The sequence below is a fragment of the Scyliorhinus torazame genome, chromosome 19 (genome assembly GCF_047496885.1).
Source record: "Scyliorhinus torazame isolate Kashiwa2021f chromosome 19, sScyTor2.1, whole genome shotgun sequence".
In the NCBI taxonomy this organism is placed as follows: Eukaryota; Metazoa; Chordata; class Chondrichthyes; order Carcharhiniformes; family Scyliorhinidae; genus Scyliorhinus; species Scyliorhinus torazame.
Genome location: NC_092725.1, coordinates 145009575 through 145035392, shown reverse-complemented (window position 1 = coordinate 145035392; position 25818 = coordinate 145009575). Strand labels below are relative to the sequence as shown.

Genomic DNA, 25818 nt, shown 5'->3' with positions numbered 1-25818 from the left:
GCTGAATGGCCCTTCTGCTCTGGAGGGATTGTATGGATATTGGCCACTGTGCTTAAAACCAAGATTTTGCTTAATTCTAATTCACTTTCAGTTGAATTCCAGTTTTCGTGTTTTTTAAGCATTTTCGGATGTTTAATTCAACAATAATGTTGGTTGATAATTACATGTTATTGTTGAAACATCTGACAGCAGTATCACCTGTCTGGGAAGGTATTAAATAGGGAGGCGCATCAAGTGAAGCTTCACCAACAGTATTTCATGTTGGCTCAAATGGTGAAGTAATTTCCAGAATTAATATGGAGGCCATTATCTTAAACGTTTGCGACATCTCCTTTACTGCTCAAATGAGTCCAGCCTCATAAACGACCCTCTTATGGACTGATTTAACACACCCTGTATGCTTCATCCGATGTCAGTGCTTATGTAGTTACATTGTATATGTTGTGTTGCCCTATTATGTATTTTCTTTTATTCCCTTTTCTTCTCATGTACTTAATGATCTGTTGAGCTGCTCGCAGAAAAATACTTTTCACTGTACCTCGGTACACGTGACAATAAACAAATCCAATCCAATCCATGGCATTGTGTAGGGCATCCACATGAACTCATGGCTTGACTATATTGAATCCAGGAGCAAGATTCCCAATCTCCAACTACCCTCACCACTTGTCTCCAATGAAGATTAGATGCATTTATGTTAAATGGATCAAGCTGCAGCAAATGTAAATGCAATGCTGCAGGTACAACAGTTGTGGCGTTAACAAGCCAATTTCAAACAGATGACTCTGCTTCAGGTGCATAATGTGGCTTAAACATGAAGAGCATGACAGGAATAGATCATGGCTGATGCAAAAACACACGATTTGCTGCAGATAACGTTTAATTAGAAAATATATTAGGCACATCATCTATCCAGATTTACAGAGTACAAAATGATCCACAGCAGACGGTGAGAAATTTACATCTCTTCACATATACTTTTTATTTTAAAAAAATCAAGTCCTTTTAGTAATCTTGACAGCAGTTATTTTTCTAAAAAATCCAAATTTTCAAGTCTATGTTCTCATCACCCCATCAGCAAAATACAGATAAGTTTCACAGCACCTCACAAAACAGGCTCGCTCTGCAACAACAGTATTTCTGAACCTCGGGCATAACAATTAGATAGAACCCTGAATTTACAATCTTAAATTAACAAAGTCCTCCAAAAAGTAGCACAATTTCATAACACAATCAAGTCCAAGGCATTGGTTTCTACCAAGTACCTGAAAAGACGATGGGCAGGGGGCAGTGTAGAGTTCTCCCTGACCGCTCCGTTTTACCTAGTTCCAGTTGTACTTTGATTAAAGTCAACATGAACTAATACTGCTGCACTTTAATGGATAACCAACATTTCAAAAACTAGAAGCAGGTTAGGGCCATTGATATTTTTTGTTGTGAAGCTGTCGAGAGTGTATCAAAACAAGTGAAGGCAGTGAAATAAGATCATTCGGGCTATCTTCCTAATATGTTCAAAAATAAACACAAAATTACCAATATCATCTTCTCCTTTCCCCATTGACTTAGCTAAATGGATCAAATGTCTGCCATTATAAACCTCATCAATATACTAGGACAAAGTCACTTACCCTCCCCTCCGGCGGACAGTGAAGGAGGAAGAACGTTTACAAGGTGCCAGCACAGAACAAAACACATATTCGGAATGTTAGTGGGTTTTATCCAAGCGTATATGTGGTGGACAGAAACACACTTTACAAAAAGTCACAAAACTAATTACTGGACTTCTGCTTTCTGGAGCTTAAGTATTACATATATCAAACCCTTTTTTAAATGTCACATGGTAATAAAGGCAAAAAAAATGAGTGTTAGGAATTAGATATTATGGATGTTGATATCTACATACAGTATAGATAATTAGATTACAGTATCACTTTAGTTGAAATGGTTTTGAAAGCTAATCTTTGTAGTGTTTGAGACTGATTCAGCACTTCTGTGGATTCCCCAGGGCTGAACACATCAATTCAGGCGAAATATATGGTAACAGTACAATTGAGTGAAAAAGCACTTCTAAATGCTGCCAAATTAGATATTTTACATTTACAGACTAACCAAAAGGAAGAGTTTATTTTATAGCCATAAACACACGACCTGTTGTATCAAAAGGCAAAGATATGTTGGTTTAAAATGAAAGAAGAATGAACAGAAATGCTCTGCTCAGATTGTCGGGTCATGTTTTTGCCATTCACCTCATGCCCATGCAACCTTGCTGAATGTCTTTAAATGTACAGGTGAGAGACCAGGAACACGATACAAAACTACATCTGGTTACATATTCCATACTCTGACACACTGTACAACAGCAGCGTTGGTTTGGATCTTATGTACATCATCAGCATTTGTTCCAGTGCAGACGATAAATTCTACGATTAGAATCATTAGAATCACTCTCATGCTTACTTCCTTCCATCAATTACGCCATTCACTGTTCTTTTAAACATAAGTTTGCTATTGCTGCTTAATTGCACGCTTTTAACATTGAGAAATACTAATGTATTGAAAGCAAAGGAATTATAGTAGATGCTTTACTGCCAGAAAATGCTACTGAGTAGCACTGGGTGACAAAGCCACAGACATCTTAAAATAAAACTTAAATGCAGCCAAAACCCAACATGTACATTCTATTGCTCAAAGAAATGACTGACTAGACGATTTGTATCGTGATAGGTGTAGACATCACCAATGGTAACAATAACACAGGTGAGTAGATAGGGCTCTGGTATGTGGAAACCTCAACTATATTTCCCCATTATTAATTTAACGTGGCTCAGGAAAAACCCACTCTACCCTGGCTGGGAGGCATGTGTGTGGAAACTTATCCAGTGCCCATTCTTTAGCACAAAATGTTCCGAGGCCGGCGTGTACACATAGGCATGTACTTCCTGAAAGCTAGCATGACAAGACACACAAACGGACAGGTTGACTGTGAATGTAACTGAACAAAAATGATCACTTTGATTCGCTACACAATGGCTCTTAGGACCCAAACACATGGCAGGCAAAGCACGACACAACTAAATTCAATGTACCACCCACATCAAACCAGCATTGAAAGTACCCCCCCACCACCCATTACTGTTCCCGATAGGAATGTAGTGAGTGCAACATACCATTAGAACAGATCTGTAATGAAATGGACCTTTAACTTATTGGGCATTGATCCTCACAGCTTCAAAAATAATCTTGGTCACACAACACCCAAAGCAAAACTTTGCTTTTTAAACAATTGAAATGATTGGATAATACCATTTCTAGAATCAAAATTTTAAACAAAAAAGTCTTGGCATGTGAGAAATTGCAAGAGACACTCCATACTACAATGCCTGTGGTAAAGTATTAAAAATTCATCATTTCCTATAAAATTCTATATTTAAAATTGAGAACCTCAGTGACATGTGTGGAGATGCAATGTACATTTACGGAAGCTTCAAAAAGTAAAAATGTTCCCCAGCAAGCTAACATAAAGGGTCAACTCCCAAGAAAATTATGTACAGAAACTGACAATGTTTTAGGTGTGACCGTAACAGGTTATACAAATGTCCTTGCGAGTCCCCCTGCACTTAAGAGCTTTAATGACGAGCTTCATATTGATTGGCTAATTGAATCAAAGTCAATAATTACGCAGGAATCTCTCGCAGCCTCTCTGATAGACACTAACTGAGTAGACATTCTCCATGTTCCAGTGCGCAACATTAAAATCAATGACATTCATTCCCCCATTTACTTCATTTGTTTAGATCCTTTTCAATACTTAAATTCTCTTACACTAGTCACCTGAACATATTTGCTTTGTGCCGCTGGGGAGTTTAATTGCGACAGTGCTCTCTTCCATACGTTGCTGATAATGCCAACAGGGCACCATGCTACCCTCTCACAGAACATTGTTCCATTTTTTTTTTTCAAATTTAGAGTACCCAATTAATTTTTTTTCCCAATTAAGGGGCAATTTAGCGTGTTCAATCCACCTAGCTTGCACATCTTTGGGTTGTGGGGGCGAAACCTGCGCAAACACAGGGAGAATGTGCAAACTCCACACGGACAGTGACCCAGGGCCAGGATCGAACCTGGGACCTCGGCGCCGTGAGGCCGCAGTGCTAACTCACTGCGCCACCGTGCTGCCCTAGAACATTGTTAATTAGTCAGTGATTTCTTTTGCTGCCAATTTTCAACAAATCTACCCAATTTGCCATTAATTCCGTGAACCTTAATAGTCCTTAATTTAAAAAAAAAATCAAAATTATATTAACTAGTTCCTGGCCAGTAAATCAATCACTGTCTCAAAGAATCCCAGAAGATTTGCAAGATATAACCTATTGATTATTGTCAAAGTGCACATAGAACAATACCACTAAAAATAAATGATAATCTGGGTTTTAAATATAGCAGCACTGACAATACACACAAGGATGTTTGGAATACAAAAACCATTCATTAGGATAAAACTGGAGTTCTAACACTCTCATTAAATATCAGAGTATGGCAAGATGCAGCAAAGATCCACTTAAATTATATGAGTAAATAAAGTTATATTAAGACATGATTGAAAAATTGGGACTTTTTCAATTGAATGGAGAAGTAAAAATATCCAGTGATGTTTTCAAAATGCCGAAAAAGTTTTGAGAAAGTAAATGGTGAAAGAGTAAGTTGTTCCAACAGGCTGGCATGTTGATATCAAGGGGCCTTAAACTCAAGGTCATCACTAGGGTGACAAAAATAAATCTCTTCCAATAGTCTCATCTCAGTAACCATGTGATATCACACTGCATGTTGTAGATCATACACTATCATTTGGCGAGAACCGAATTTAAGAATTTACAAGTGAATACAAGATAAAGGAGGTAGATAATTAGTTGAAATTGAAGTCTTTTAGCCATAATTTGATTCTAAGTATTTTTAAAGGATGAGGATACTGATGGCATCAGGAAGTATTCAGCCATTCTTCCTTGCTTAATCTCCATATTAAATATAAACATTACAGGACAGAAGGAAACCACTCCATGGGCCCCTGCATTGTCTAGCCACTTCACCCCATTCTCTTGTCTTTTCAAATATTTATCCATTTCCCTGTTTTTGGTTTGGTTTCCAATCAGGATTTCTGTGTATTAAAACTCTGCATTAGAAAGTGTCCCAAAACTTCTTCCATTCTTTTCATAATCTCAATTTGATGCCCCCCAGTTAGATTCACCTTCACCAAGCAGCAGGAAGTGTTTCCCACAACTTACTCTCTCAAAACCCTCAATTTTGAGCAAGTCTAGATAAATAATAATTTCAACTAGTTGTTCTGGTTTTTGAAATTTACCAGCAGTTAACCTGGCTGTTCTATAATAACTTGATTTATTATTGAGTTTCACAAATTTTTCTTAGTACATCCTTATTTACAATTGTCCCCTCCCATTGCTCGATCACTTTCTTCTCTTACTCTTTCGTTCCTATGGAAAGAAAATACTTACTTTGTATCTTCACCATTCCTTCATACCTCACATTTATTTTTACATCTTATCCCTTCTTCAACTATTACAACATACTTTATCATTTTATTTTGTTACCCAACAGTCTTCCTTCAAAACTCTCCTTATCCTTTCTACTTTGTACATTCCTTCCACGTACCATTTAAGATTTCTCGAGTCAGATGCTGCTTTAAGTTTAATCTTAATTTTTCTACTCATCAAATGAGATATTAAAAAGCAGCACAAATACTGCAAGGAAGGGGCAGCTTGAGGCACAGCAGCACCACTTCCCATCTTGAATCATCAGATAAGGTGCTAATGCTTGGTAAAAAGCATGCAACCTATTCCTTCTAACTGCCTTGCAAGTAGCATTAACAGAGCGTTAAGAGGAACATTTTTCTAATTTTTACAGCAAAATACAGTCAAACTTGTAAATCAATTGCTGAATGTGTGTTTAACGGTGAGTTTGCTGAAGTTTCTGTCACATTATTCTAGATTAGCAAATGCTTTTTATTCCTTACATTTGAAATACTGAGGCTCCAATCGGCTTGCACAATGGAATGGGATATAGAGTAGGTGGTGAAACTTTTTCTCAATGTGGAACATCACAAAGGCATCTGCAACAGGCTAAGTAATAAGCATTAGAAGCTGTGCAGGGGCAAATTTTCTGTTTGATGGTGCAGTATAATTTCAATATGGCAGTTCAAGAAAAATGTTCACGGGCAAACTTATCAATAAAATTTGAAAAAGGGATGGGCCATTGCCAACAAAAATTAAGTGGGACTTTAAAGAGAGGGACTCATCAAATCAAACTGAAAAAAAGTAGAATCCAGTCTTTGCTAAAAAATACAGAAGTTTCTCTACAGTTCACAGTGGAGTAGTATGGAGTCTCTGATGTATTAAAATGTGTTCACATTAATGCATACATGTGTATGCACTAATTCACAGCTGCTAGTTACACAACACATTCACAAATGGCAAAAATAATCTGAAGGCAAAAATCAAAACACAAAAATAAATCCTGCAAATTAGTGCTTCTTCCAGTGAAACTGTCCTATTTCTCCCATTGGGTTAATTCCCCAAAATCTTTAAATATACAGATAACTGTTAGGCAGGAAAACAAGTGACCCGTGAACTGACCTCGGCACAACTCAAGAAATTGTGGCATGCCATGGTACAAATGCACTTGGTTTTTACTCATTTATTTTAAACCCAATGCATCCATTCATTCCTCCGCTCTTGGTCCTGCCCAGTTCATATAACAGTTCACTAGACGCAGTCCTTGGATCATGGGCAGCAGGGATTGTCGATAACTAACATTACATCAATCCCATAAACTTCAAGCAAGTCCATCAGGAAGATACGATCCCCCTGGGGGTCCAGACCCATACTCCTGACATGGTCAGCTGTCAGCGTTTTATCTTGGCACGCTGAAACTTCCAACAACATCTGGAAGATACGATTGTTCTGTTCCATGAAAAACCTGCAAGAAAAATAAACCATAAAGGACATGAGGCAATTTACTGGCCAAACGGCTTCAAGACACAAAAGCAGCAGCAAGTTCTTAAGAGGACACATTTTACAGAAATATATGGCTCACAACGGACTTCATTGTGAGAGGGATGCTCTGGTTAGAGTCCTTCCAAAGACTGGACGGAAACCATTAAAGACTCACAGACTAGACAAAGCAAATCTCTCTATATTAGCATTAGAAAAGCAGGTATGAATTACAGACAGGGAATCTTACAAACGACCATCAATTCCTGGAAGGCAACAGACTTTTTCCTCATCCCTCCCAGAATTGTGCATTTTACATTCCAGCCTAATGTTGAAATTGTCAGTGTATCAGCATTTACAGAGACTGGGTGGTTTATTGTCTTCACTTTATTCTGATGTTTTAAGTTTCCTTTGTACCTCTGTTACTTTGATAGAGTTTTCCTTTAAGGGGCTGCCTGCCTTTCAGTTTGTCCCGTGTTTGGTTGATTTTGGTTTATTTGGCTAACCCAAAGGAGTATAAGTGGTCACCGCTGGAACACTGGGGTGTGGGAGGATCTGGGAAAGTCTGTCAATCTGTTGAGCTGTTTTCAGAATAAGTAAAAGACTAGTTTTAGACATTCTGTCACCCGGGTCTCAACCTTCCCTTTTCCCTCTCTTCCCAAGTGTGCATCGTTAGCGACTTACATAATGAACAGGTCCTCTTCGCTGGAGCTGCAATCTCCTCCCACCTCCTGAGAATAAAGTAGTATTTGCCTGTTGGAAGTAATTGCAGGTCATGTAATTGAGAGCAGACTTGAGTACACAATTCAGCCTGTCACATTAGAGCAATAAAAGTATCCATGGGGTAAAGATACGCCATTGCCTGATTGAATTATACAAACACGTGAAGTAACACATTGAGCAATACCTGAGTGCCCATGTTCAATTCCTGGGGTTCCTACGGAAATAGGAGGGGGTGCTACAATTACCCAATGCATTCCTGGAATTGAGGAAAATAGGGAAAAGGGGAGAAAGACTAGGGTTTTGCTTACCTCTGGTCATTCAGCTTGCGATACTTGTCCTTATCTGCACTGTTTATCTTCAGTAGTTGCTGCAGGTGCTCACGGTCTGTTTTTACATTTTGGTTATCAACATAGACATCATACAAATCTTTCTTTTCCTCAAATATCTTTTCTGTTGTGCCTTAAAAAACACAAAATGTAATTTGTTAATCACAGCTCAAAATCAGGCAAAAAACTAACTTGCATACAAATGTAAAACTTATCCATCAACTTGTGCAAAGATCTTACCGACATGTGCTGACATTTTGCAATCGAACAGAATAAGGTGGGTGTTGTAATGTAAATCTGCTAGAATGCTGTCATCTTGTTAGGTCTTCAAAGATGATTACAGATATGTCAGAAGGCAATGTTAGAATGTTTTGTATACTTACAGGCCACATAAGACACCTCGGTCTCCAGGGTTTCTATATCTGCCACGCTGATATAAAAGTAAGGCTTGGATTCAGGGCTTCCTCCGATCCCAGGCAATGAAACATTTGCCAGACAACAACAGCAATAAACTGGAATAGAAGAGGATGAGAACGTTCAATATGATATTTAACTGCATTGTCGGTGGGGGAGGGAGGGGCCCTTTGGGTTAGCCAAATAAACTAAATCTACAAAGGGTTGAAATAAAACCATTCTTGTCTGCGAGTACTCAATTCAAATTTAGCTAGTGCTACCAAGATCAGATATTAGCTATTCATAGAATCCCTACTGTGCAGAAGGAGGCCATTTTGTCCGCAAGAGTCTGCACTGATTCTCTAGAAAGAGCACCCAACCTAGATTCACTCCCCACCCTATCCCCATAACTCCACCTAATCTGCACATCTTTGGACTGTGGGAGGAAACCCACGCAGACACGGGGAGAATGTGCAAATTCTACACAATCACCCAAGGCTAAAATTGAACCTGGGTCCCTGGTGCTGTGAGGCAGCAGTGTCAACCACTGTGCCACCGTGTTTGGTTCCCTGCAATATTGCATACCTTTCATACATTTAAACGTATCAAGCACAGTGATTAGCACTGTTGCTTCACAGTGCCAGGGACCCAGGTTCAATTCCTGGCTTGGGTCACTGTCTGTGCGGAGTCTGCATGTTCTCCCTGTGTCTGCGTGGGTTTCCTCAAGGTGCTCCGGTTTGCTCCCACAAGTCCCGAAAGACATGCTGTTAGGTGAATTGGACATTCTGAATTCTCCCTCTGTGTACCCGAACAGACGCCGGAATTTGGCGAATAGGGGATTTTCACAATAAGGGTGCACAGTGGTCAGCACTGCTGCCTCACAGCTCCAGGGATCCAGGTTCAAATCCAACCTCGGGTGACTGTCTGTGTGGAGTTTGCACTTCCTCCCCACGTCTGCGTGGGTTTCCTCCGGGTGCTCCGGTTTCCTCCCACAGTCCAAAGATGTGCAGGTTAAGTGGATTGGCCATGATAAATTGCCCTTAGTGTCCAAAAGGTTAGGTTGTGTTACTGGGTTATGGGGATAGGGTGGAGGTGTGGACTTATGTAGGGTGCTCTTTCCAAGGGCTGGTGCAGACTCGATGGGCCGAAAGGCCTCCTCCAGCACTGTAAATTCTGATTCTATGAAAATAAAATAAAATTGAATACTCACCTTGGTTGTGGTTATGAACAGTGTCGGCCATCCTTAAACATGTCACTCATATTTTCCAGACTTAATTGTTTTTTTTATTCGTCACTGGCTGAGTAAGCATTTACTGTCCATCCCAAATTGCCCTTGAACTAAGTGGCTTGTTGGGCCAGAGGGCACTTAAGAATCAGCCACATTGCTGTGGATCTGGAGTTACATGTAGGCCAGACAAGGTGAAGGGCATTAGTGAAGCAGATGTTTTTTTTTACAACAATGGTTTCATGGTGATCAGACTTTTAGTTCCAGATTTTATTGAAATTAACTTTCATCATTTGTCATGTCGGGATTTGAAATAGGGTCCTCAAGCGCATTACCCTGGGCCTCCGGGTTACTAGTCCATTGACAATACTACGCCATCACCTCCCCATTCAGCAGAAATCTTGCAGTAAAAAAGTAACTCATGTCAATAACTGGAATTGAGCGAATAATCATTGTAACAAGTGGTAGAATGGCCTGTGCTTCAGTTGCTGCTCTTTTAGAAATACAGGGAATATGAAATGTCAGGCAAGGTAAAAAATGAATTGATGCATGGTACACACCTCTATAGCAGACCACTCCCACTGGAGGGGGTGAGAAAATCAAAATCCGCTTCCTTAAAAGTGCAAACTTCCAAAGAACCATTATCTGTTCCCCGAAAAACTTGATGAACTGTGACATGCATCCTGCAGGATGAGTGATCTGTTTCCAACATAAATATTTCAGCAACAGTTCAATAATATAATTTGCCAGGCAATGCACTGAAAAAGCTTCTAGCAGCAAATTCTGAAACTATGACAATCACTATGTATGTGTTAAATAGGAATCTGTGCTTATACATCAAGGTCTAATTACAGCAAATATCCTCCACTGACAAGAGTTGATCCCGGATGTACAAGATCGTGTCTGGGAAGATAGATCAATTATCCAGAACACAATAGAATATGAAACAAGGAAAGTGAAATTAGCCCAGTGCAGGCAGAACCAATGCTGTCTCCAAAGGTTGAACAATCCTGAAATCTATCATGTAATCAGAACGCAGAGCCATGCTCACTCCCCATTTATATAGGAACTCTGTCCATTCTGAAAAGCAGACACCATGCCACAAAGCAACAGTGCATGCTCGTCATAATTGATGGAATTCAAATACGGAGGGAAGCAAAATGGAAAGCAACATTTGAATATTTTACCTATTTGGGTTTACATCCAGTCTATACTTGTTGACATACCAGTGGAGCATTTATCCAGCATGGGTTATTCCTGACTAGTACTGGATTGTGTTACCAGTCACCCGTGTCAAACCTAGTATTGTAAAAGAGCTCCTTACATTTGTGGTGAATATTTGCAAATATCACCTCCCCTCAATGTAGCTTTCCATGCAGCCACGTCTTCCATTTATATTACCTCGCTTTCAGCTGCCCAGGTTTAACTTCCTACATAAATCCTTTGCTTTCCCACCTTTTTTAAAACAACCTTAAAACCCATCTCTTCCACTAAGCTCCACTTACTAACTTATATTTTGGATATTTCTTGGCACATTCTTATATATTAATAATGGTGCTATGCAAACATAGGTTGTCATTTTTAATTAACATTTTGTTTTCACAATGTGCTCCACATATACTCTATATAGAAATAAACTAAGCTCTTATAGAACTTGAATAGCAAGTTACAATGCGATACATACAAAACATCTTTGGGGATTAAAAAAAAAATGACCGAGACACTTGAAGCTGCAATTTCTGTATTAGTTTTGCCAATCAGTCCAAATGTCCGAGTTATAGTCTACTTTAATTCATTCAATGTTTTCTTCCTTCAAAAATGTCAGTGCAAAATGCAAATTTTCACTTGTACATTATAAATTGAAGTTTTCAAAATGGAAACTTAATACAAAAGGCACTTGGGAATGAAATTGTGCGATGATAAATGCAAGGGAATTAATTTGACAAAGATCTCAAATTTCAAATGATTACAAATTCCATCTTGGGCCAAATTAGTACTGCTCAGAATTTAGCATAGCATAGGACACTTCATACATCAACTTTGACGGTGTTACAGCACTGGCCTTGCACCTGCGGGGAGATGTTCACAGACTCGCTAGCTAGGAGCACACTGCCACCTACGCTAGCACAGTCCTTAATCTCGCTGATACCCAAGATAGAAAAAGACCCAACGGAACGTGGGTCATACAGACCCATCTCACTGCTGAATGCAGATGCCAAAATATTGGCCAAATGGCTAGAAGACTGCGTACCAGAGGACCAGACGGGCTTTTTCAAAGGTAGACAGCTAACCTCGAACATCAGACGCCTGCTGAATGTGATAATGACCCCATCCACGGAAAGAATACCAGATGATCGTCTCCCTGGATGCAGAAAAGGCCGTCGACAGGGTCGAATGGAAATACCTCATATAGAGGTACTGGAGCGGTTCGGGCTTGGAACAGGATTCATGTCCTGGGTAAAGCTCCTATACAGCGCTCCATGGTGAGCATACGGACCAACAACACCAACTCCTGATGCTTCCAGCTGCACAGGGGCACCAGACAAGGATGCCCACTGTCCCCGCTGTTCGCTCGAGCGATCGAGCCATTAGTAATTGCTCTCAGAGCAGCAAAAAGCTGGAGGGGGATCCGAAAGGGCGGCAGAGAGCAGAGTCTCACTTTATGCAGACGACCTGCTCCTCTACATTTTGGACCCACAAAGCAGCATGGACGGAATCATCGTGCTCCTGAAAAAGTTTGACGGCTTCTCGGGCTACAAACTCAACATGAGCAAAAGCAAGATCTTCCCGGTACATCCACTAGGAGAGTGGGCAGCACTAACAGGACTGCCGTTTAAACAAGCCCGATACAAATTCCGCTACCTGGGGATCCAAATAGCCCATGATTGGAAAGGGATCCACAAATGGAACCTCACCAGTCTGACAGAGGAAGTAAAAAAGGACCTGTAAAGATGGAACACACTCCCACTCTCCCTCGCGGGGAGAGTCCAGACGATCAAAATGAATGTACTGCCCAGGTACCTCTTCCTACTTAGATCTATTCCGATCAACATCCCCAAGACCTTTTTCAAACCACTGGACAAACTAATCATGGCGTTCGTATGGGGGGGGGGGTGGGGGGAAACGAATGCTAGGATCCTAAAGAAGGTCCTACAAAAATCAAAATCCAGGGGGGGGGGGGCGAAAGAGGGGATGGATCCAGGAGCCAGAAGCAGAGTGGGCGCACGCGGAGGAGGCCTCCTGCAAGGGGACCTCCCTCAGGGCTCTCGCCACGGTGGCGCTCCCATCCCCACCCAAAAAACACTCCAGCAGCCCAGTGGTAATAGCCACCCTCCAGTCCTGGAACAACTACGGCAGCAATTTGGCCTGACCAGAATGTTGGACAAAGCTCCCATCTGCAACAACCATAGGTTCACGCCAGTGCTGACTGACGCCACCTTTAAAAAGTGGGGACAGGACGGAGGGACACTGACAGTTAGGGACCTATATACGGACGGCAGGATCGCAACACTGGGCGAACTGACAGAGAAATTCCAGCTAGCCAGGGGGAACGAGCTAAGGTACCTGCCATTCAAAAACTTCCTACAAAAGGAGACAAGGTCGTACGTACAACCGCCACGACAGACATTACTGGAAGAGTTACTGGACGCAAGCATCCCAGATAAAAGGAACTGTAGCGACATGTATGAGCGACTGGTAGAAAGGGCAGACATTGTACTGGATGCAGCAAGAAAGAAATGGGAGGAAGACCTGGGGATTGAAATAGGGTGGGGACTCTGGAGCGAAGCACTGCATAGGGTCATCTCCACCTCCATGTGCGCAAGACTCAACCTGACACAACTAAAAGTGGTACATAGAGCCCACTTAACAGAACCTGAATGAGTAGGTTCTTCCCGGAGGTGGAGGACAGATGTGAGCGGTGCCAAGGAGGCCCGGCCAACCATGCCCACATGTTCTGGTCTTGCCCCAGACTTACGGGGTACTGGGCAGCCTTCTTCGAGGCAATGTCCAAGGTGGTGGGGGTGAGGGTGGAGCCATGCTCGAAGGTGGCGGTCTTCGGGGTATCAGACCAGCCAGATCTATTCCTGGGAGGAGGGCGGACGCCCTTGCCTTTGCCCCCCTGATCGCCTGCCGTAGAATCCTGTTCGGCTGGCGGTCAGCAGCACCACCCAAAGCTGCAGACTGGCTGGCGGTCAGCAGCACCGCCCAAAGCTGCAGACTGGCTGTCCGACCTCTCAGAATCTCTCCAAATGGAGAAAATCAAATTTGCCATTCAAGGGTCAGACGACGGCTTCAACAGAACGTGGGAGCCATCCACCCAATTGTTCCGGGACCTGTTTGTGGCCAACGAATAAGCAGAAGAATAGCCAGGTAGCCAAAAATCAGGGGAAAGTAGCCAAGGAGTAAGGGGGAGGGATAGACCGGGGGACACACAGCTAAACCCAAGAGAAAAGCAAGGCGAACCACAGGAGAAGGGGAGGGGGAGGGGGGAAGGGAAGAGGGAGGATACAAGGAACAATAGAGGGGAACCAGAGGAGGGGGGGGGGGGGGAAGAGGCAAGGGAATGATAGCCGGAAGGCGAGCACAAGAAACAACAACAAACTTGGCAAACACAGTAACAGAGAGCAAGGAAAATACGGGCGAAAGAACGGCCGAAGCAGAGGTGAACGGGAGATGACAAAGGCAGCGAATACCGTCCGGGAAAAGCAAGTAACACCAACACCAGACCCATTCCCGTATTGCCCACTCTGTATTGGACATAACCAATGTCATTGTTTCTCCGGCCCCCAAATGGATCTGTTCCTCCCCAGTTCCCCCTCCCCACAAATGCCTACTTATGTGTTGAAAATAATATTGCTAACTGTACAGAGTCGCTGTTGTTGAGCTAGTGCACAATATCCTACCAGTTGTTTTTAGAACATTACAGCGCAGTACAGGCCCTTCAGCCCTCGATGTTGCGCCGATCTGTGAAACCACTCTAAAGCCCATCTACACTATTCCCTTATCGTCCATTTGTCTATCCAATGACCATTTGAATGCCCTGAGTGTTGGCGAGTCCACTACTGTTGCAGGCAGGGCATTCCTCGCCCTTACTACTCTCTGAGTAAAGAACCTACCTCTGACATCTGTCTTATATCTATCTCCTCTCAATTTAAAGCTATGTCTCCTCGTGCTAGACATCACCATCCGAGGAAAATGGCTCTCACTGTCCACCCTATCCAATCCTCTGATCATCTTGTATGCCTCAATTAAGTCACCTCTTAACCTTCTTCTCTCTAACGAAAACAGCCTCAAGTCCCTCAGCCTTTCCTCATAAGATCTTCCCTCCATACCAGGCAACATTCTGGTAAATCTCCTCTGCACCCTTTCCAATGCTTCCACATCCTTCCGATAATGCGACGACCAGAATTGCACGCAATACTCAAAATGCGGCCGCACCAGTCTTGTACAACTGCAACATGACCTCATGGCTCCGAAACCCAATCCCTCTACCAATAAAAGCTAACACACCGTACGCCTTCTTAACAACCCTCTCAACCTGGGTGGCAACTTTCAGGGATCTATGTACATGGACACCGAGATCTCTCTGCTCATCCACACTGCCAAGAATCTTACCATTAGCCCAGTACTCTGCCTTCCTGTTATTCCTTCCAAAATGAATCACCTCACACTTTTTTGCATTAAACTCCATTTGCCACCTCTCAGCCCAGCGCTGCAGCTTATCTATGTCCCTCTGTAACTTGTAACATCCATCCGCACTGTCCACAACTCCACCGACTTTAGTGTCATCTGGAAATTTACTCACCCATCCTTCTACGCCCTCCTCCAGGTCATTTATAAAAATGACAAAGAGCAGTGGCCCCAAAACAGATCCTTGTGGTACCACTAGTAACTGGACTCCAGTCTGAACATTTCCCATCAACCACCACCCTTTGTCTTCTTCCAGCTGGCCAATTTCTGATCGAAACTGCTAAATCACCCTGAATCAAATGCCTCCGTATTTTCTGCAGTAGCCTACCGTGGGGAACCTTATCAAACGCTTTACTGAAATCCATATACACCACATCAACTGCTTTACCCTCATCCACCTATTTGGTCACCTTCTCAAAGAACTCTATAAGGTTTGTGAGGTACAACCTACCCTCCACAAAACCGTGTTGACTATCTCTAATCAAATTATTCCTTTCCAGATGATTATACATCCTAAATCTTACAAACCTTTCCAAGATTTTGCCCACAACAGAAGTAAAGCTCACTGGTCTATAGTTACCGGGGTTGTCTCTATTCCCCTTCTTGAACAAGAGGACAACATTTGCTATCCTCCAGTCTTCTGGCACTATTCCTGTAGACAAAGATGACTTAAAGATCAAAGCCAAAGGCTCAGCAATCTCCTCCCTAGCTTCCCAGAGAATCCTAGGATAAATCCCATCCAGCCCAGGGGACCTATCTATTTTCACACTTTCCAGAATTGCTAACACCTCCTCCTTATGAACCTCAAGCCCTTCTAGACCTTAAAGTCTAGTAGCCTGAATCTCCGTATTCTCCTCAACAACATTGTCTTTTTCCTGTGTGAATACTGACGAAAAATATTCATTTAACACCTCTCCTATCTCCTCGGACTCCAAGCACAACTTCCCACTACTGTCCTTGACTGGCCCTACTCTTACCCTAGTCATTTGTTTATTCCTGACATATCTATAGAAAGCTTTAGGGTTATCCTTGATCCTACCTGCCAAAGCCTTCTCATGTCCCCTGCTGGCTCTTCTTAGCTCTCTCTTTAGGTCCTTCCTAGCTAACTTGTAACTCTCGAGTGCCCTAACTGAACCTTCATTTCTCATATTTACATAAGCCTCCTTCTTCCTCTTGACAAGTGTTTCGACTGCTTTAGTAAACCACGGTTCCCTTGCTCGACCACTTGAAATGAAAAAATGAAAATGAAATGAAAATCGCTTGTCACAAGTAGGCTTCAAATGAAGTTACTGTGAAAAGCCCCTCGTCGCCACATTCCGGCGCCTGTTCGGGAATTGAACTGTGCTGCTGGCCTGCCTTGGTCTGCTTTCAAAGCCAGCGATTTAGCGCAGTGTGTTAAACTTCCTCCCTGCCTGACAGGTACATACTTATCAAGGACAAGCAGTAGCTGTTCCTTGACTAAGCTCCACATTTCCATTGTACCCATCCCCTGCAGTTTTCCTCTCCATCCGATGCATCCTAAGTCTTGCCTCATCGCATCATAATTGCCTTTCCCCCAGATATAACTCTTGCCCTGCGGTATATACCTATCCCTTTCCATCACTAAAGTAATCGTAATCGAATTGTGGTCACTATCACCAAAGTGCTCACCTACCTCCAAATCTAACACCTGTCCTGGTTCATTACCCAGTACCAAATCCAATATTGCCTCGCCTCTTGTTGGCCTATCTACATACTGTGTCAGGAAACCCTCCTGCACACATTGGACAAAAACGGACTCATCTAAAGTACTCGAACTATAGCGTTTCCAGTCAATATTTGGAAAGTTAAAGTCTCGCATAACAACTACCCTGTTGCTTTCGCTCCAATCCAGAATCATCTTTGCAATCCTTTCCTCTACATCTCTGGAACTTTTCGGAGGCCTATAGAAAACCCCAAATAGGGTGACCTCTCCTTTCCTGTTTCTAACCTCAGCCCATACCACCTCAGTAGACGAGTCCTCATCAAACGTCCTTTCTGCCACCGTAATACTGTCCTTGACTAACAATGCCACCCCTTCCCCCCGCTTTTACCACCTTCCCTGCGCTTACTGAAATATCTAAACCCCGGCACCTGCAACGACCATTCCTGTCCCTGCTCTATCCATGTCTCCGAAATGGCCACAACATCGAAGTCCCAGGTACCAACCCGTGCCGCAAGTTCACCCACCTTATTCCGGATGCTCCTGGCATTGAAGAAGTCACACTTTAAACCACCTTCCTGCCTGCACACTCCTGCAACTTTGAAACCTTACTCATGACCTCACTACTCTCAACCTCCTGTATACTGGAGCTACAATTCAGGTTCCCAAGCACCTGCTGAACTAGTTTAAACCCTCCCGAAGAGCATTAGCAAATTTCCCCCCCAGGATATGGGTACCCCTCTGGTCCAGTTGTAGACCATCTCGTTTGTAGAGGTCCCACCGACCCCAGAATGAGCCCCAATTATCCAGAAATCTGAAACCCTCCCTCCTGCACCATCCCTGTAGCCATGTGTTCAACTCCTATCACTCCCTATTCCTCGTCTCGCTATCACGTGGCACGGGTAACAACCCAGAGATAATAACTCTGTTTGTCCTAGATCTAAGTTTCCACCCTAGCGCCCTGAATTCCTGCCTTACATCCCTATCCCTTTTCCTACCTATGTCGTTGGTACCTATGTGGACCACGACTTGGGGTTGCTCCCCCTCCCCCTTAAGGATCCCGAAAACACGATCTGAGACATCACGCACCCTGGCACCTGGGAGGCAACACACCAACCGCGAGTCTCTCTCGTTCCCACAGAATCTCTTATCTATCCCCCTAACTATGGAGTCTCCAATGACTAATGCTCTACTCCTCTCCCCCCTTCCCTTCTGAGCAACAGGGACAGACTCTGTGCCAGAGATCTGTACCCCATGGCTTACCCCTGGTAAGCCCCCCCCCCCCCCCCCCCCCCCCGCAGTACCCAAAGCGGTATACTTGTTACTAAGGGGAACGACCACCGAGGATCCCTGTACTGACTGCCCCTCTCACCGTCACCCATCTATCTTTATTCTTCGGAGTAACTACATCCCTGAAGCTTCTATCTATGACCACCTCTGCCTCCCGAATGATCCAAAGTTCATCCAGCTCCAGTTCCCTAATGTGGTTTCTAAGGAGCTGGAGATGGGTGCACTTCTCACAGATGCAATCAGCAGGGACACTGACGGCGTCCCTCACCTCAAACATTCTGCAGGAGGAACATTTCACTGCCTTCCCTGCCATCCCCTCTAGATAAAAAAAGAGCTTACCTGTTATTCAGTCCCCTTCTCAGCAAGCACTCACTCAGCAACCTCTGCGACCCGCACAATAACACCCGAGGGAAAATAAAAGAAAAACTACTTACCAGTCACCAGCCAATCCCTTACCTGCAGACCGTGACGTCACGGTTCAACTTCTCTTCTACTATATATACTTTGTTCAAAAACCAATAAAAAACATTTATTTTACAAAAACATTGACAGTGCTCACAACCTCTTTAAACAAATATATTTTGCTTTTCTATACCAAACATTTCAAACAACTGTGTTCTCTGTTACCTTCATCTCTGGATACATGTACTTGTTAACAGATGGCAACCAGTGAAGGGATGTAGGAATTCCTTTGTTCATCCCTGACGGTAAAACACCTTTCTTGTCTTCATAAAAGGCTTCCAATTGTGCATAGTGTCCAGGGCTTTCAAGTTGATGTCTGTAAAAATATACAATATATTCTGAGCTATTCAGGGACTTGTTGTTTGGGAACCCTAACTTGCTGGGCGGTGGGGATCTTAAAAACTTGTCTATTTGAACAATGAAAATTGACAGCCAATACACTTCTTTTTTTAAATAAATTTAGAGTACCTCATTCATTTCTTCCAATTAAGGGGCAATTTAGCATGGCCAATCCACCCAGCCTGCACATCTTTGGGTTGTGGGGGTGAAACCCACGCAGACACGGGGAGAATGTGCAAACTCCACACGGAGCCAATACACTTCTAACCTAACCTGGACATCCCATATTTGTTAGAATTTTAACCAGAGTGGATAGAGGGAGGGAGGGAAGGTTTGCAATCCCTTTCTCAGATACAGCTTCTTGTTACTGTCTGCCTGGCAATATCCAAGCAATTCCACCAGAATGGATCACAGCAAAAGGGCTGAATCACTTTGCTTCTTGATCAAATCTGTGGAGATACAATAAAAGTCTCTTCTCTCAGCACAACATATAAAATAGTCACAGTAAGAAGTCTCAGAACACCAGGTTAAAGTCCAACAGGTTTATTTGGAATCATGAGCTTTCGGAGCGTAGCTCCTTCATCAGGTGAGTGATTCCAAACAAAGCTGTTGGAATGTAACCTGGTGTTGCTTTAACCCAAGTTGCAAGGCTTCATACTGTGCCCACCCCAGTCCAATGTTGGCACCTTCACATTATAGAAAGTGGTTCAGTTTTGTTCCATTTCCTAATTGTCCCGAGTCCGAACCACAAACTGTAGCGTTCAGCTAATTTGTTAATAATATCACCAAAGTGCTCACCTACCTCCAAATCTAACACCTGTCATGGTTCATTACCCAGTACCAAATCCAATATGGCCTTGCCTCTCGTTGGCCTATCTACATACTGTGTCAGGAAACCCTCCTGCACACATTGGACAAAAATGGACCTATCTAAAGTACTCAAACTATCGCGTTTCCAGTCAATATTTGGAAAGTTAAAGGGAGAGAGAAAGAGAGGGGGAGAGAGAGAAAGAAAGATAGAAGGAGCGAGCGAGAGAGAGAGACGGAGAGACAGAGAGAGAGAGAGAGAGAGAGAGAGAGAGAGAGAGAGGGAGGGAGGGAGGGAGGGAGGGAGGGAGGGAGGGAGGGAGGAAGGAAGGGAGGGAGGGAGGGAGGGAGGGAGGGAGGGAGGGAGGGAGGGGGGGGGGAGAGACAGAGAGAGAGTGACTAAGGCTCCTGATATTTTTCTCTAAGTACTGCTAGGAAGAGTCCACATGCATCTCAGGCAAGAGTAGGATTAAATATGAAGTCCTCAGAGTGAGCTTCAGCATGCTATTCAATGATGGTTGGATCATACAAGGTATGCCAAGATGTTGGAAGTGTACCTACATCTATAAAATTATACCCAAAGAGTTTGAAATCAAATCAGAAAGTGATGAATCTACGCACCTGGTGTGCCAACATCTAAAAACAAAAGACAAGTTAACATTCTAGGTTGAGGTACTTCATCAGAGTTAAAACTGCTAGAAGTGCAAAAGTGAACAAAACAAAGGGGGAAAAAATAAATCAAGATTGAGAATGAATCCGATTAAATGGTCAACAAATAGATTTCTGTCATTCTTATTGAGAGCTGAAACTAGTGGGTGAGACAATGTATTAAAACAAAAGGGTGTAAAGTATTTAATCATTGGTGAAAAGGTACTGCAAAGATGAAACAAATCTCTCCCAAAACAGACGCGGATGACTCAATACCAAGTCAGTATATTCAGGAGGGATAAAGGGGAAAAGTAAACCTCAAGGGGGAATTGTCACCGAGAGGGTCTATCAAAGCTGCATGTCAGCTGAGAATTGCTGCAAGTTTTCTTTGGCAATGCATCAGTGAAGCCAATCCATTAGTGCCTGTTAGATTTTCCATTATATCAGGAAGCAACAGCACAGTCCCCGAGGATGATTAGAAACAGAATGAGGGATCTTTCTATTATGATGAACGCCTATTTAATAAGACAACTGTTTAAAGTGCAAATGTGTTTTGATGTGTGAATGTTTATACCATAAAATTATTCACCACTATTAAGGGCCACTAACACAAGAGCCCTCACCTGACCTGATTCTCCAGAAAATGCATGTATCTGTACAGAAGTGTATACGATGGTGACAGAATTCCAACAGATTTCATTCGGGCGCCTCGTTCCAGTTCACTCTCCACGGGCATATTGGCAAAGCATGCCATGCCAAAGTAGTTACCTTTCCGAAAGTAGCTGAAAATACAAAGGACAGCTAGCTGATCAGGAATACATATTAAATTAACACCAACAGCTTACCTGGAAAGTCTTCTCAATTAAGTTTTTTGAAATGTATTATAAATTTATACAATGCACATAGTGCTCGGATGAAACCTCCCCAATCTCAGCGCTTACCTGATAGACTATTGGCATCTATATGCCAAAGCCAAAAACAGACAAGGATCCACACACATTTTGAAGCTAAAAGCACAAGACAGAATTGGCAGTAAAGCAAACTTCCTCGGCAAGCTGAAACTCAGAGTACAGGTAGATTTGGTGCCCCTGGGTGACGGGAGTATTAGGCACAAGTTCAATGCTTTCATGAAAATAGATGAATAGTTTCTCTGGCAATCATAGAAGGGTTACAGCACAGAGGCAGGCCATTCAGCCCATCAAGCCTGTGCCATCTCTCTGCAAGAACAATTCAGTTAGTCACATTGACAAACCTTTACCCACAACCCTGAACATTTATTTTATGCTTAGGTGCTTATCCAATTTCCTTTTGAAAGTCATAAACTGAATCTGCCTCCAACATCCTTTCAGGCAGTGCATTCCGGATCGTAACCACTCACTGCGGTAAAAATGTTTTCTCACGTGCCTTTGGATTTTTTTTTGCCAATCATCTTACACCATTGTCCCCAGGTTCTCATGTCTACCATCAATGGGAATTGGATCCTTAACTGCTACCAAGGCCCCTTGTGATTCAAGCTCTATTAAATGTCTTGTTCACTCTCTTCATTAAAGAGAAAACTCCTGGCCTTCTCCAGTCTAATCTTGTAACTGAAGTGCTTAACCTTGGAACCATTCTTTTTTTAAATTATAAATGTACCCAATTATTTTTTTTCCCAATTAAGGGGCAATTTAGCGCAACCAATCCACCTAACCTGCACATCTTTTGGGTAGTGGGGGTGAAACCCATGCAGACACGGGGGAATGTACAAACTCCACATGGACAGTGACCCCGGGCTGGGATTCGAACCCAGGTCCTCAACGTCGCAGTCCCAATGCTAACCACTGCGTCACCGTGCTGCCCTAACCTTGGAACCATTCTGAGAAATCCTGAAGCCCAGTCCATCACACGAACCTGCCTCCCATCCATTGACTCCATCTACACCTCCCGCTGCCTGGGGAAGGCAGGCAGCATAATCTAAGACCCCACCACCCGGCTTACTCACTCTTCCAATTTCTTCCATCGGGCAGGAGATACAAAAGTCTGAGAACACACACGAAGAGACTCAAAAACAGCTTCTTCCCCGCTGTTACCAGACTCTTAAACGACCCTCTTGTGGACTGACCTCGTTAACACCACACGCTTCATCCGATGCCAGTGTTTATTTAGTTACCTTGTGTACCTTGTGTTGCCCTATTATGTATTTTCTTTTCTTTAATTTTCATTCTATGATTCTATTGCGGGCAACTGGGACTAGCTTAATGGTAAAAAACTGGACGGCATGGACTGGTTGGGCCGAAGGGCCTGTTTCCATGCTGTAAACTTCTATGATTCTATGTACTTAATGATCTGTTGAGCTGCTCGCAGAAAAATACTTTTCACTGTACCTCGGTACACATGACAATAAACAAATTCAATCCAATCCCATCCAAAGGGAGCCCCCCCCTCCCTGTATGCCGATTATCCCCTGGGTCATATTCCAAACATGCAAAAAACAAGCTTTAATTCTCCTCCACAGGAAGTGCTGGCTACGTTTTGAGGAGCTGCATGAACATGTATAACTCCCCTCCATACTCAGAGCGTCTGATCCAATTAATTCTGAGAATATGGAAACATTGTCTGTATGAGAGAGCTGTGGAAATTTCCAGCAAGTTGGAAAATGCTCTCATTCTGAATTCACTGCAGTACTGCCTACAGCTATAAATCAGCTCTATAAATCGTGCAGATGGGAATGGAGGTAGAGAAGGTTATGAAATTGAATTGTGGATTACTCCATCTACATCTCCCGCTGCGTGGGGAAAGCGGGCTGCATAATCAAAGACCCCTCCCACCCGGCTCACTCACTCTTCCAACTTCTTCCATCGGGCAGAAGATAAAAAAGTCTCAGAACACGCACTAACAGGTTCAAAAACAGCTTCTTCCCCATTGTTACCAGACTTCTAAACAACTCTCTTATGGACTGACCTGATTAATATAGAACATAGAACATAGAAACATACCGCACAGAACAGGCCCTTCGGCCCACGATGTTGTGCCAAACCTTTGTCCTAGATTAATCATAGATTATCATAGAATTAACAGTGCAGAAGGAGGCCATTCGGCCCATCAAGTCTGCACCGACTCTTGGAAAGAGCACCCTACCCAAGGTCAATACCTCCACCCTATCCCCATAACCCAGTAACCCCACCCAACACTAAGGGCAATTTATCACGGCCAATCCACGTAACCTGCACATCTTTGGACTGTGGGAGGAAACTGGAGCACCTGGAGGAAACCCACGCACACACGGGGAGGACGTGCAGACTCCGCACAGACAGTGACCCAAGCCTGAAGCAAACCTGGGACCCTGGAGCTGTGAAGCAATTGTGCTATCCACAATGCTACCGTGCTGCCCTTAAGAACAAATTAATCTACACTATATCATTCTACCGTAATCCATATACCTATCCAATAGCTCCTTGAAGGTCCCTAATGTTTCCGGCTCAACTACTTCCACAGGCAATGCCCCCACTACTCTCTGGGTAAAGAACCTACCTCTGACATCCCCCCTATATCTTCCACCTTAAATTTATGTCCCCTTGTAATTGTTTGTTCCAACTGGGGAAAACGTCTCTGACTGTCTACTCTATCTATTCCCCTGATCATCTTATAAACCTCTATCAAGTCGCCCCTCATCCTTCTCCGTTCTAATGAGAAAAGGCCTATCACCCTCAACCTTTCCTTGTAAGACCTACTCTCCATTCCAGGCAACATCCTGGTAAATCTCCTTTGCACCTTTTCCAAAGCTTCCACATCCTTCCTAAAATGAGGCGACCAGAACTGAACACAGTACTCCAAATGTGGCCTTACCAAAGTTTTGTACAGCTGCATCATCACCTCACAGCTCTTAAATTCAATCCCTCTGTTAATGAACGCTAGCACACCATAGACCTTCTTCACAGCTCTATCCACTTGAGTGGCAACTTTCAAAGATGTATGAACATAGACCCCAAGATCGCTCTGCTCCTCCACATTGCCAAGAACTCTACCGGTTAACCCTGTATTCCGCATTCATATTTGTCCTTCCAAAATAGACAACCTCACACTTTTCAGGGTTAAACTCCATCTGCCACTTCTCAGCCCAGCTTTGCATCCGATCTATGTCTCTTTGCAGCCGACAACAGCCCTCCTCACTATCCACAACTCCACCAATCTTCGTATTGTCTGCAAATTTACTGACCCACCCTTCAACTCCCACATCCAAGTCATTAATGAAAATCACAAACAGCAGAGGACACAGAACTGATCCCTATGGTACGCCACTGGTAACTGGGCTCCAGGCTGAATATTTGCCATCCACCACCACTCTCTGACTTCTATCGGTTAGCCAGTTTGTTATCCAAAATTCCCACTATCCCATGCCTCCTTACTTTCTGCAGAAGCCAACCATGGGGAACCTTATCAAATGCCTTACTAAAATCCATGTATACTACATCCACTGCTTTACCTTCATCCACATGCTTGGTCACCTCCTCAAAGAATTCAATAAGACTTGTAAGGCAAGACCTACCCAATACAAATCCGTGCTGACTACCCCTAATCAAGCATTGTCTTTCCAGATGCTCAGAAATCCTATCCTTCAGTACCCTTTCCATTACTTTGCCTACCACCGAAGTAAGACCAACTGGCCTGTAATTCCCAGGGTTATCCCTATTCCCTTTTTTGAACAGGGGCACGATATTCGCCACTCTCCAATCCCCTGGTACCACCCCTGTTGACAGTGAGGACGAAAAGATCATTGCCAACTGCTCTGCAATTTCATCTCTTGCTTCCCATAGAAACCTTGGATATATCCCGTCAGGCCCGGGGGACTTGTCTATCCTCACGTTTTTCAAAATGCCCAACAAGTATTTCCTCGAGCTTACCAGTCTGTTTCACACTGTCCTCCCCAACAATATGGCCCCGCTCATTTGTAAATACAGAAGAAAAGTACTCGTTCAAGACCTCTCCTATCTCTTCAGACTCAATACACAATCTCCCGCTACTGTCCTTGATCGGACCTACCCTCGCTCTAGTCATTCTCATATTTCTCACGTGTGTAAAAGGCCTTGGGGTTTTCCTTGATCCTACCCGCCAAAGATTGTTCATGCCCTCTCTTAGCTCTCCTAATCCCTTTCTTCAGTTCCCTCCTGGCTATCTTGTATCCCTCCAGCGCCCTGTCTGAACCTTGTTTCCTCAGCCTTACATAAGTCTCCTTCTTCCTCTTAACAAGACATT

The 25818-nt window shown here is 43.3% G+C and overlaps 1 protein-coding gene across 1 annotated transcript in view; it reads right to left on the bottom strand.

Annotated features, from left to right (window-relative positions):
* Positions 1-862: 862 nt before the first annotated feature.
* The window catches only part of dennd11 (DENN domain containing 11), a 38454-nt gene continuing 13498 nt past the window's right edge, over positions 863-25818 (bottom strand). Inside the window, exons 3-9 of the mRNA XM_072485372.1 lie at positions 21210-21368; positions 18958-19108; positions 10229-10367; positions 8434-8562; positions 8033-8183; positions 7686-7754; positions 863-6987 (exon numbers count right to left, since the gene is read on the bottom strand). Coding sequence (XP_072341473.1) covers positions 6792-6987; positions 7686-7754; positions 8033-8183; positions 8434-8562; positions 10229-10367; positions 18958-19108; positions 21210-21368 — 994 coding nt within the window. The 3' untranslated portion in view covers positions 863-6791. The remainder of the gene's footprint in view (positions 6988-7685; positions 7755-8032; positions 8184-8433; positions 8563-10228; positions 10368-18957; positions 19109-21209; positions 21369-25818) is intronic.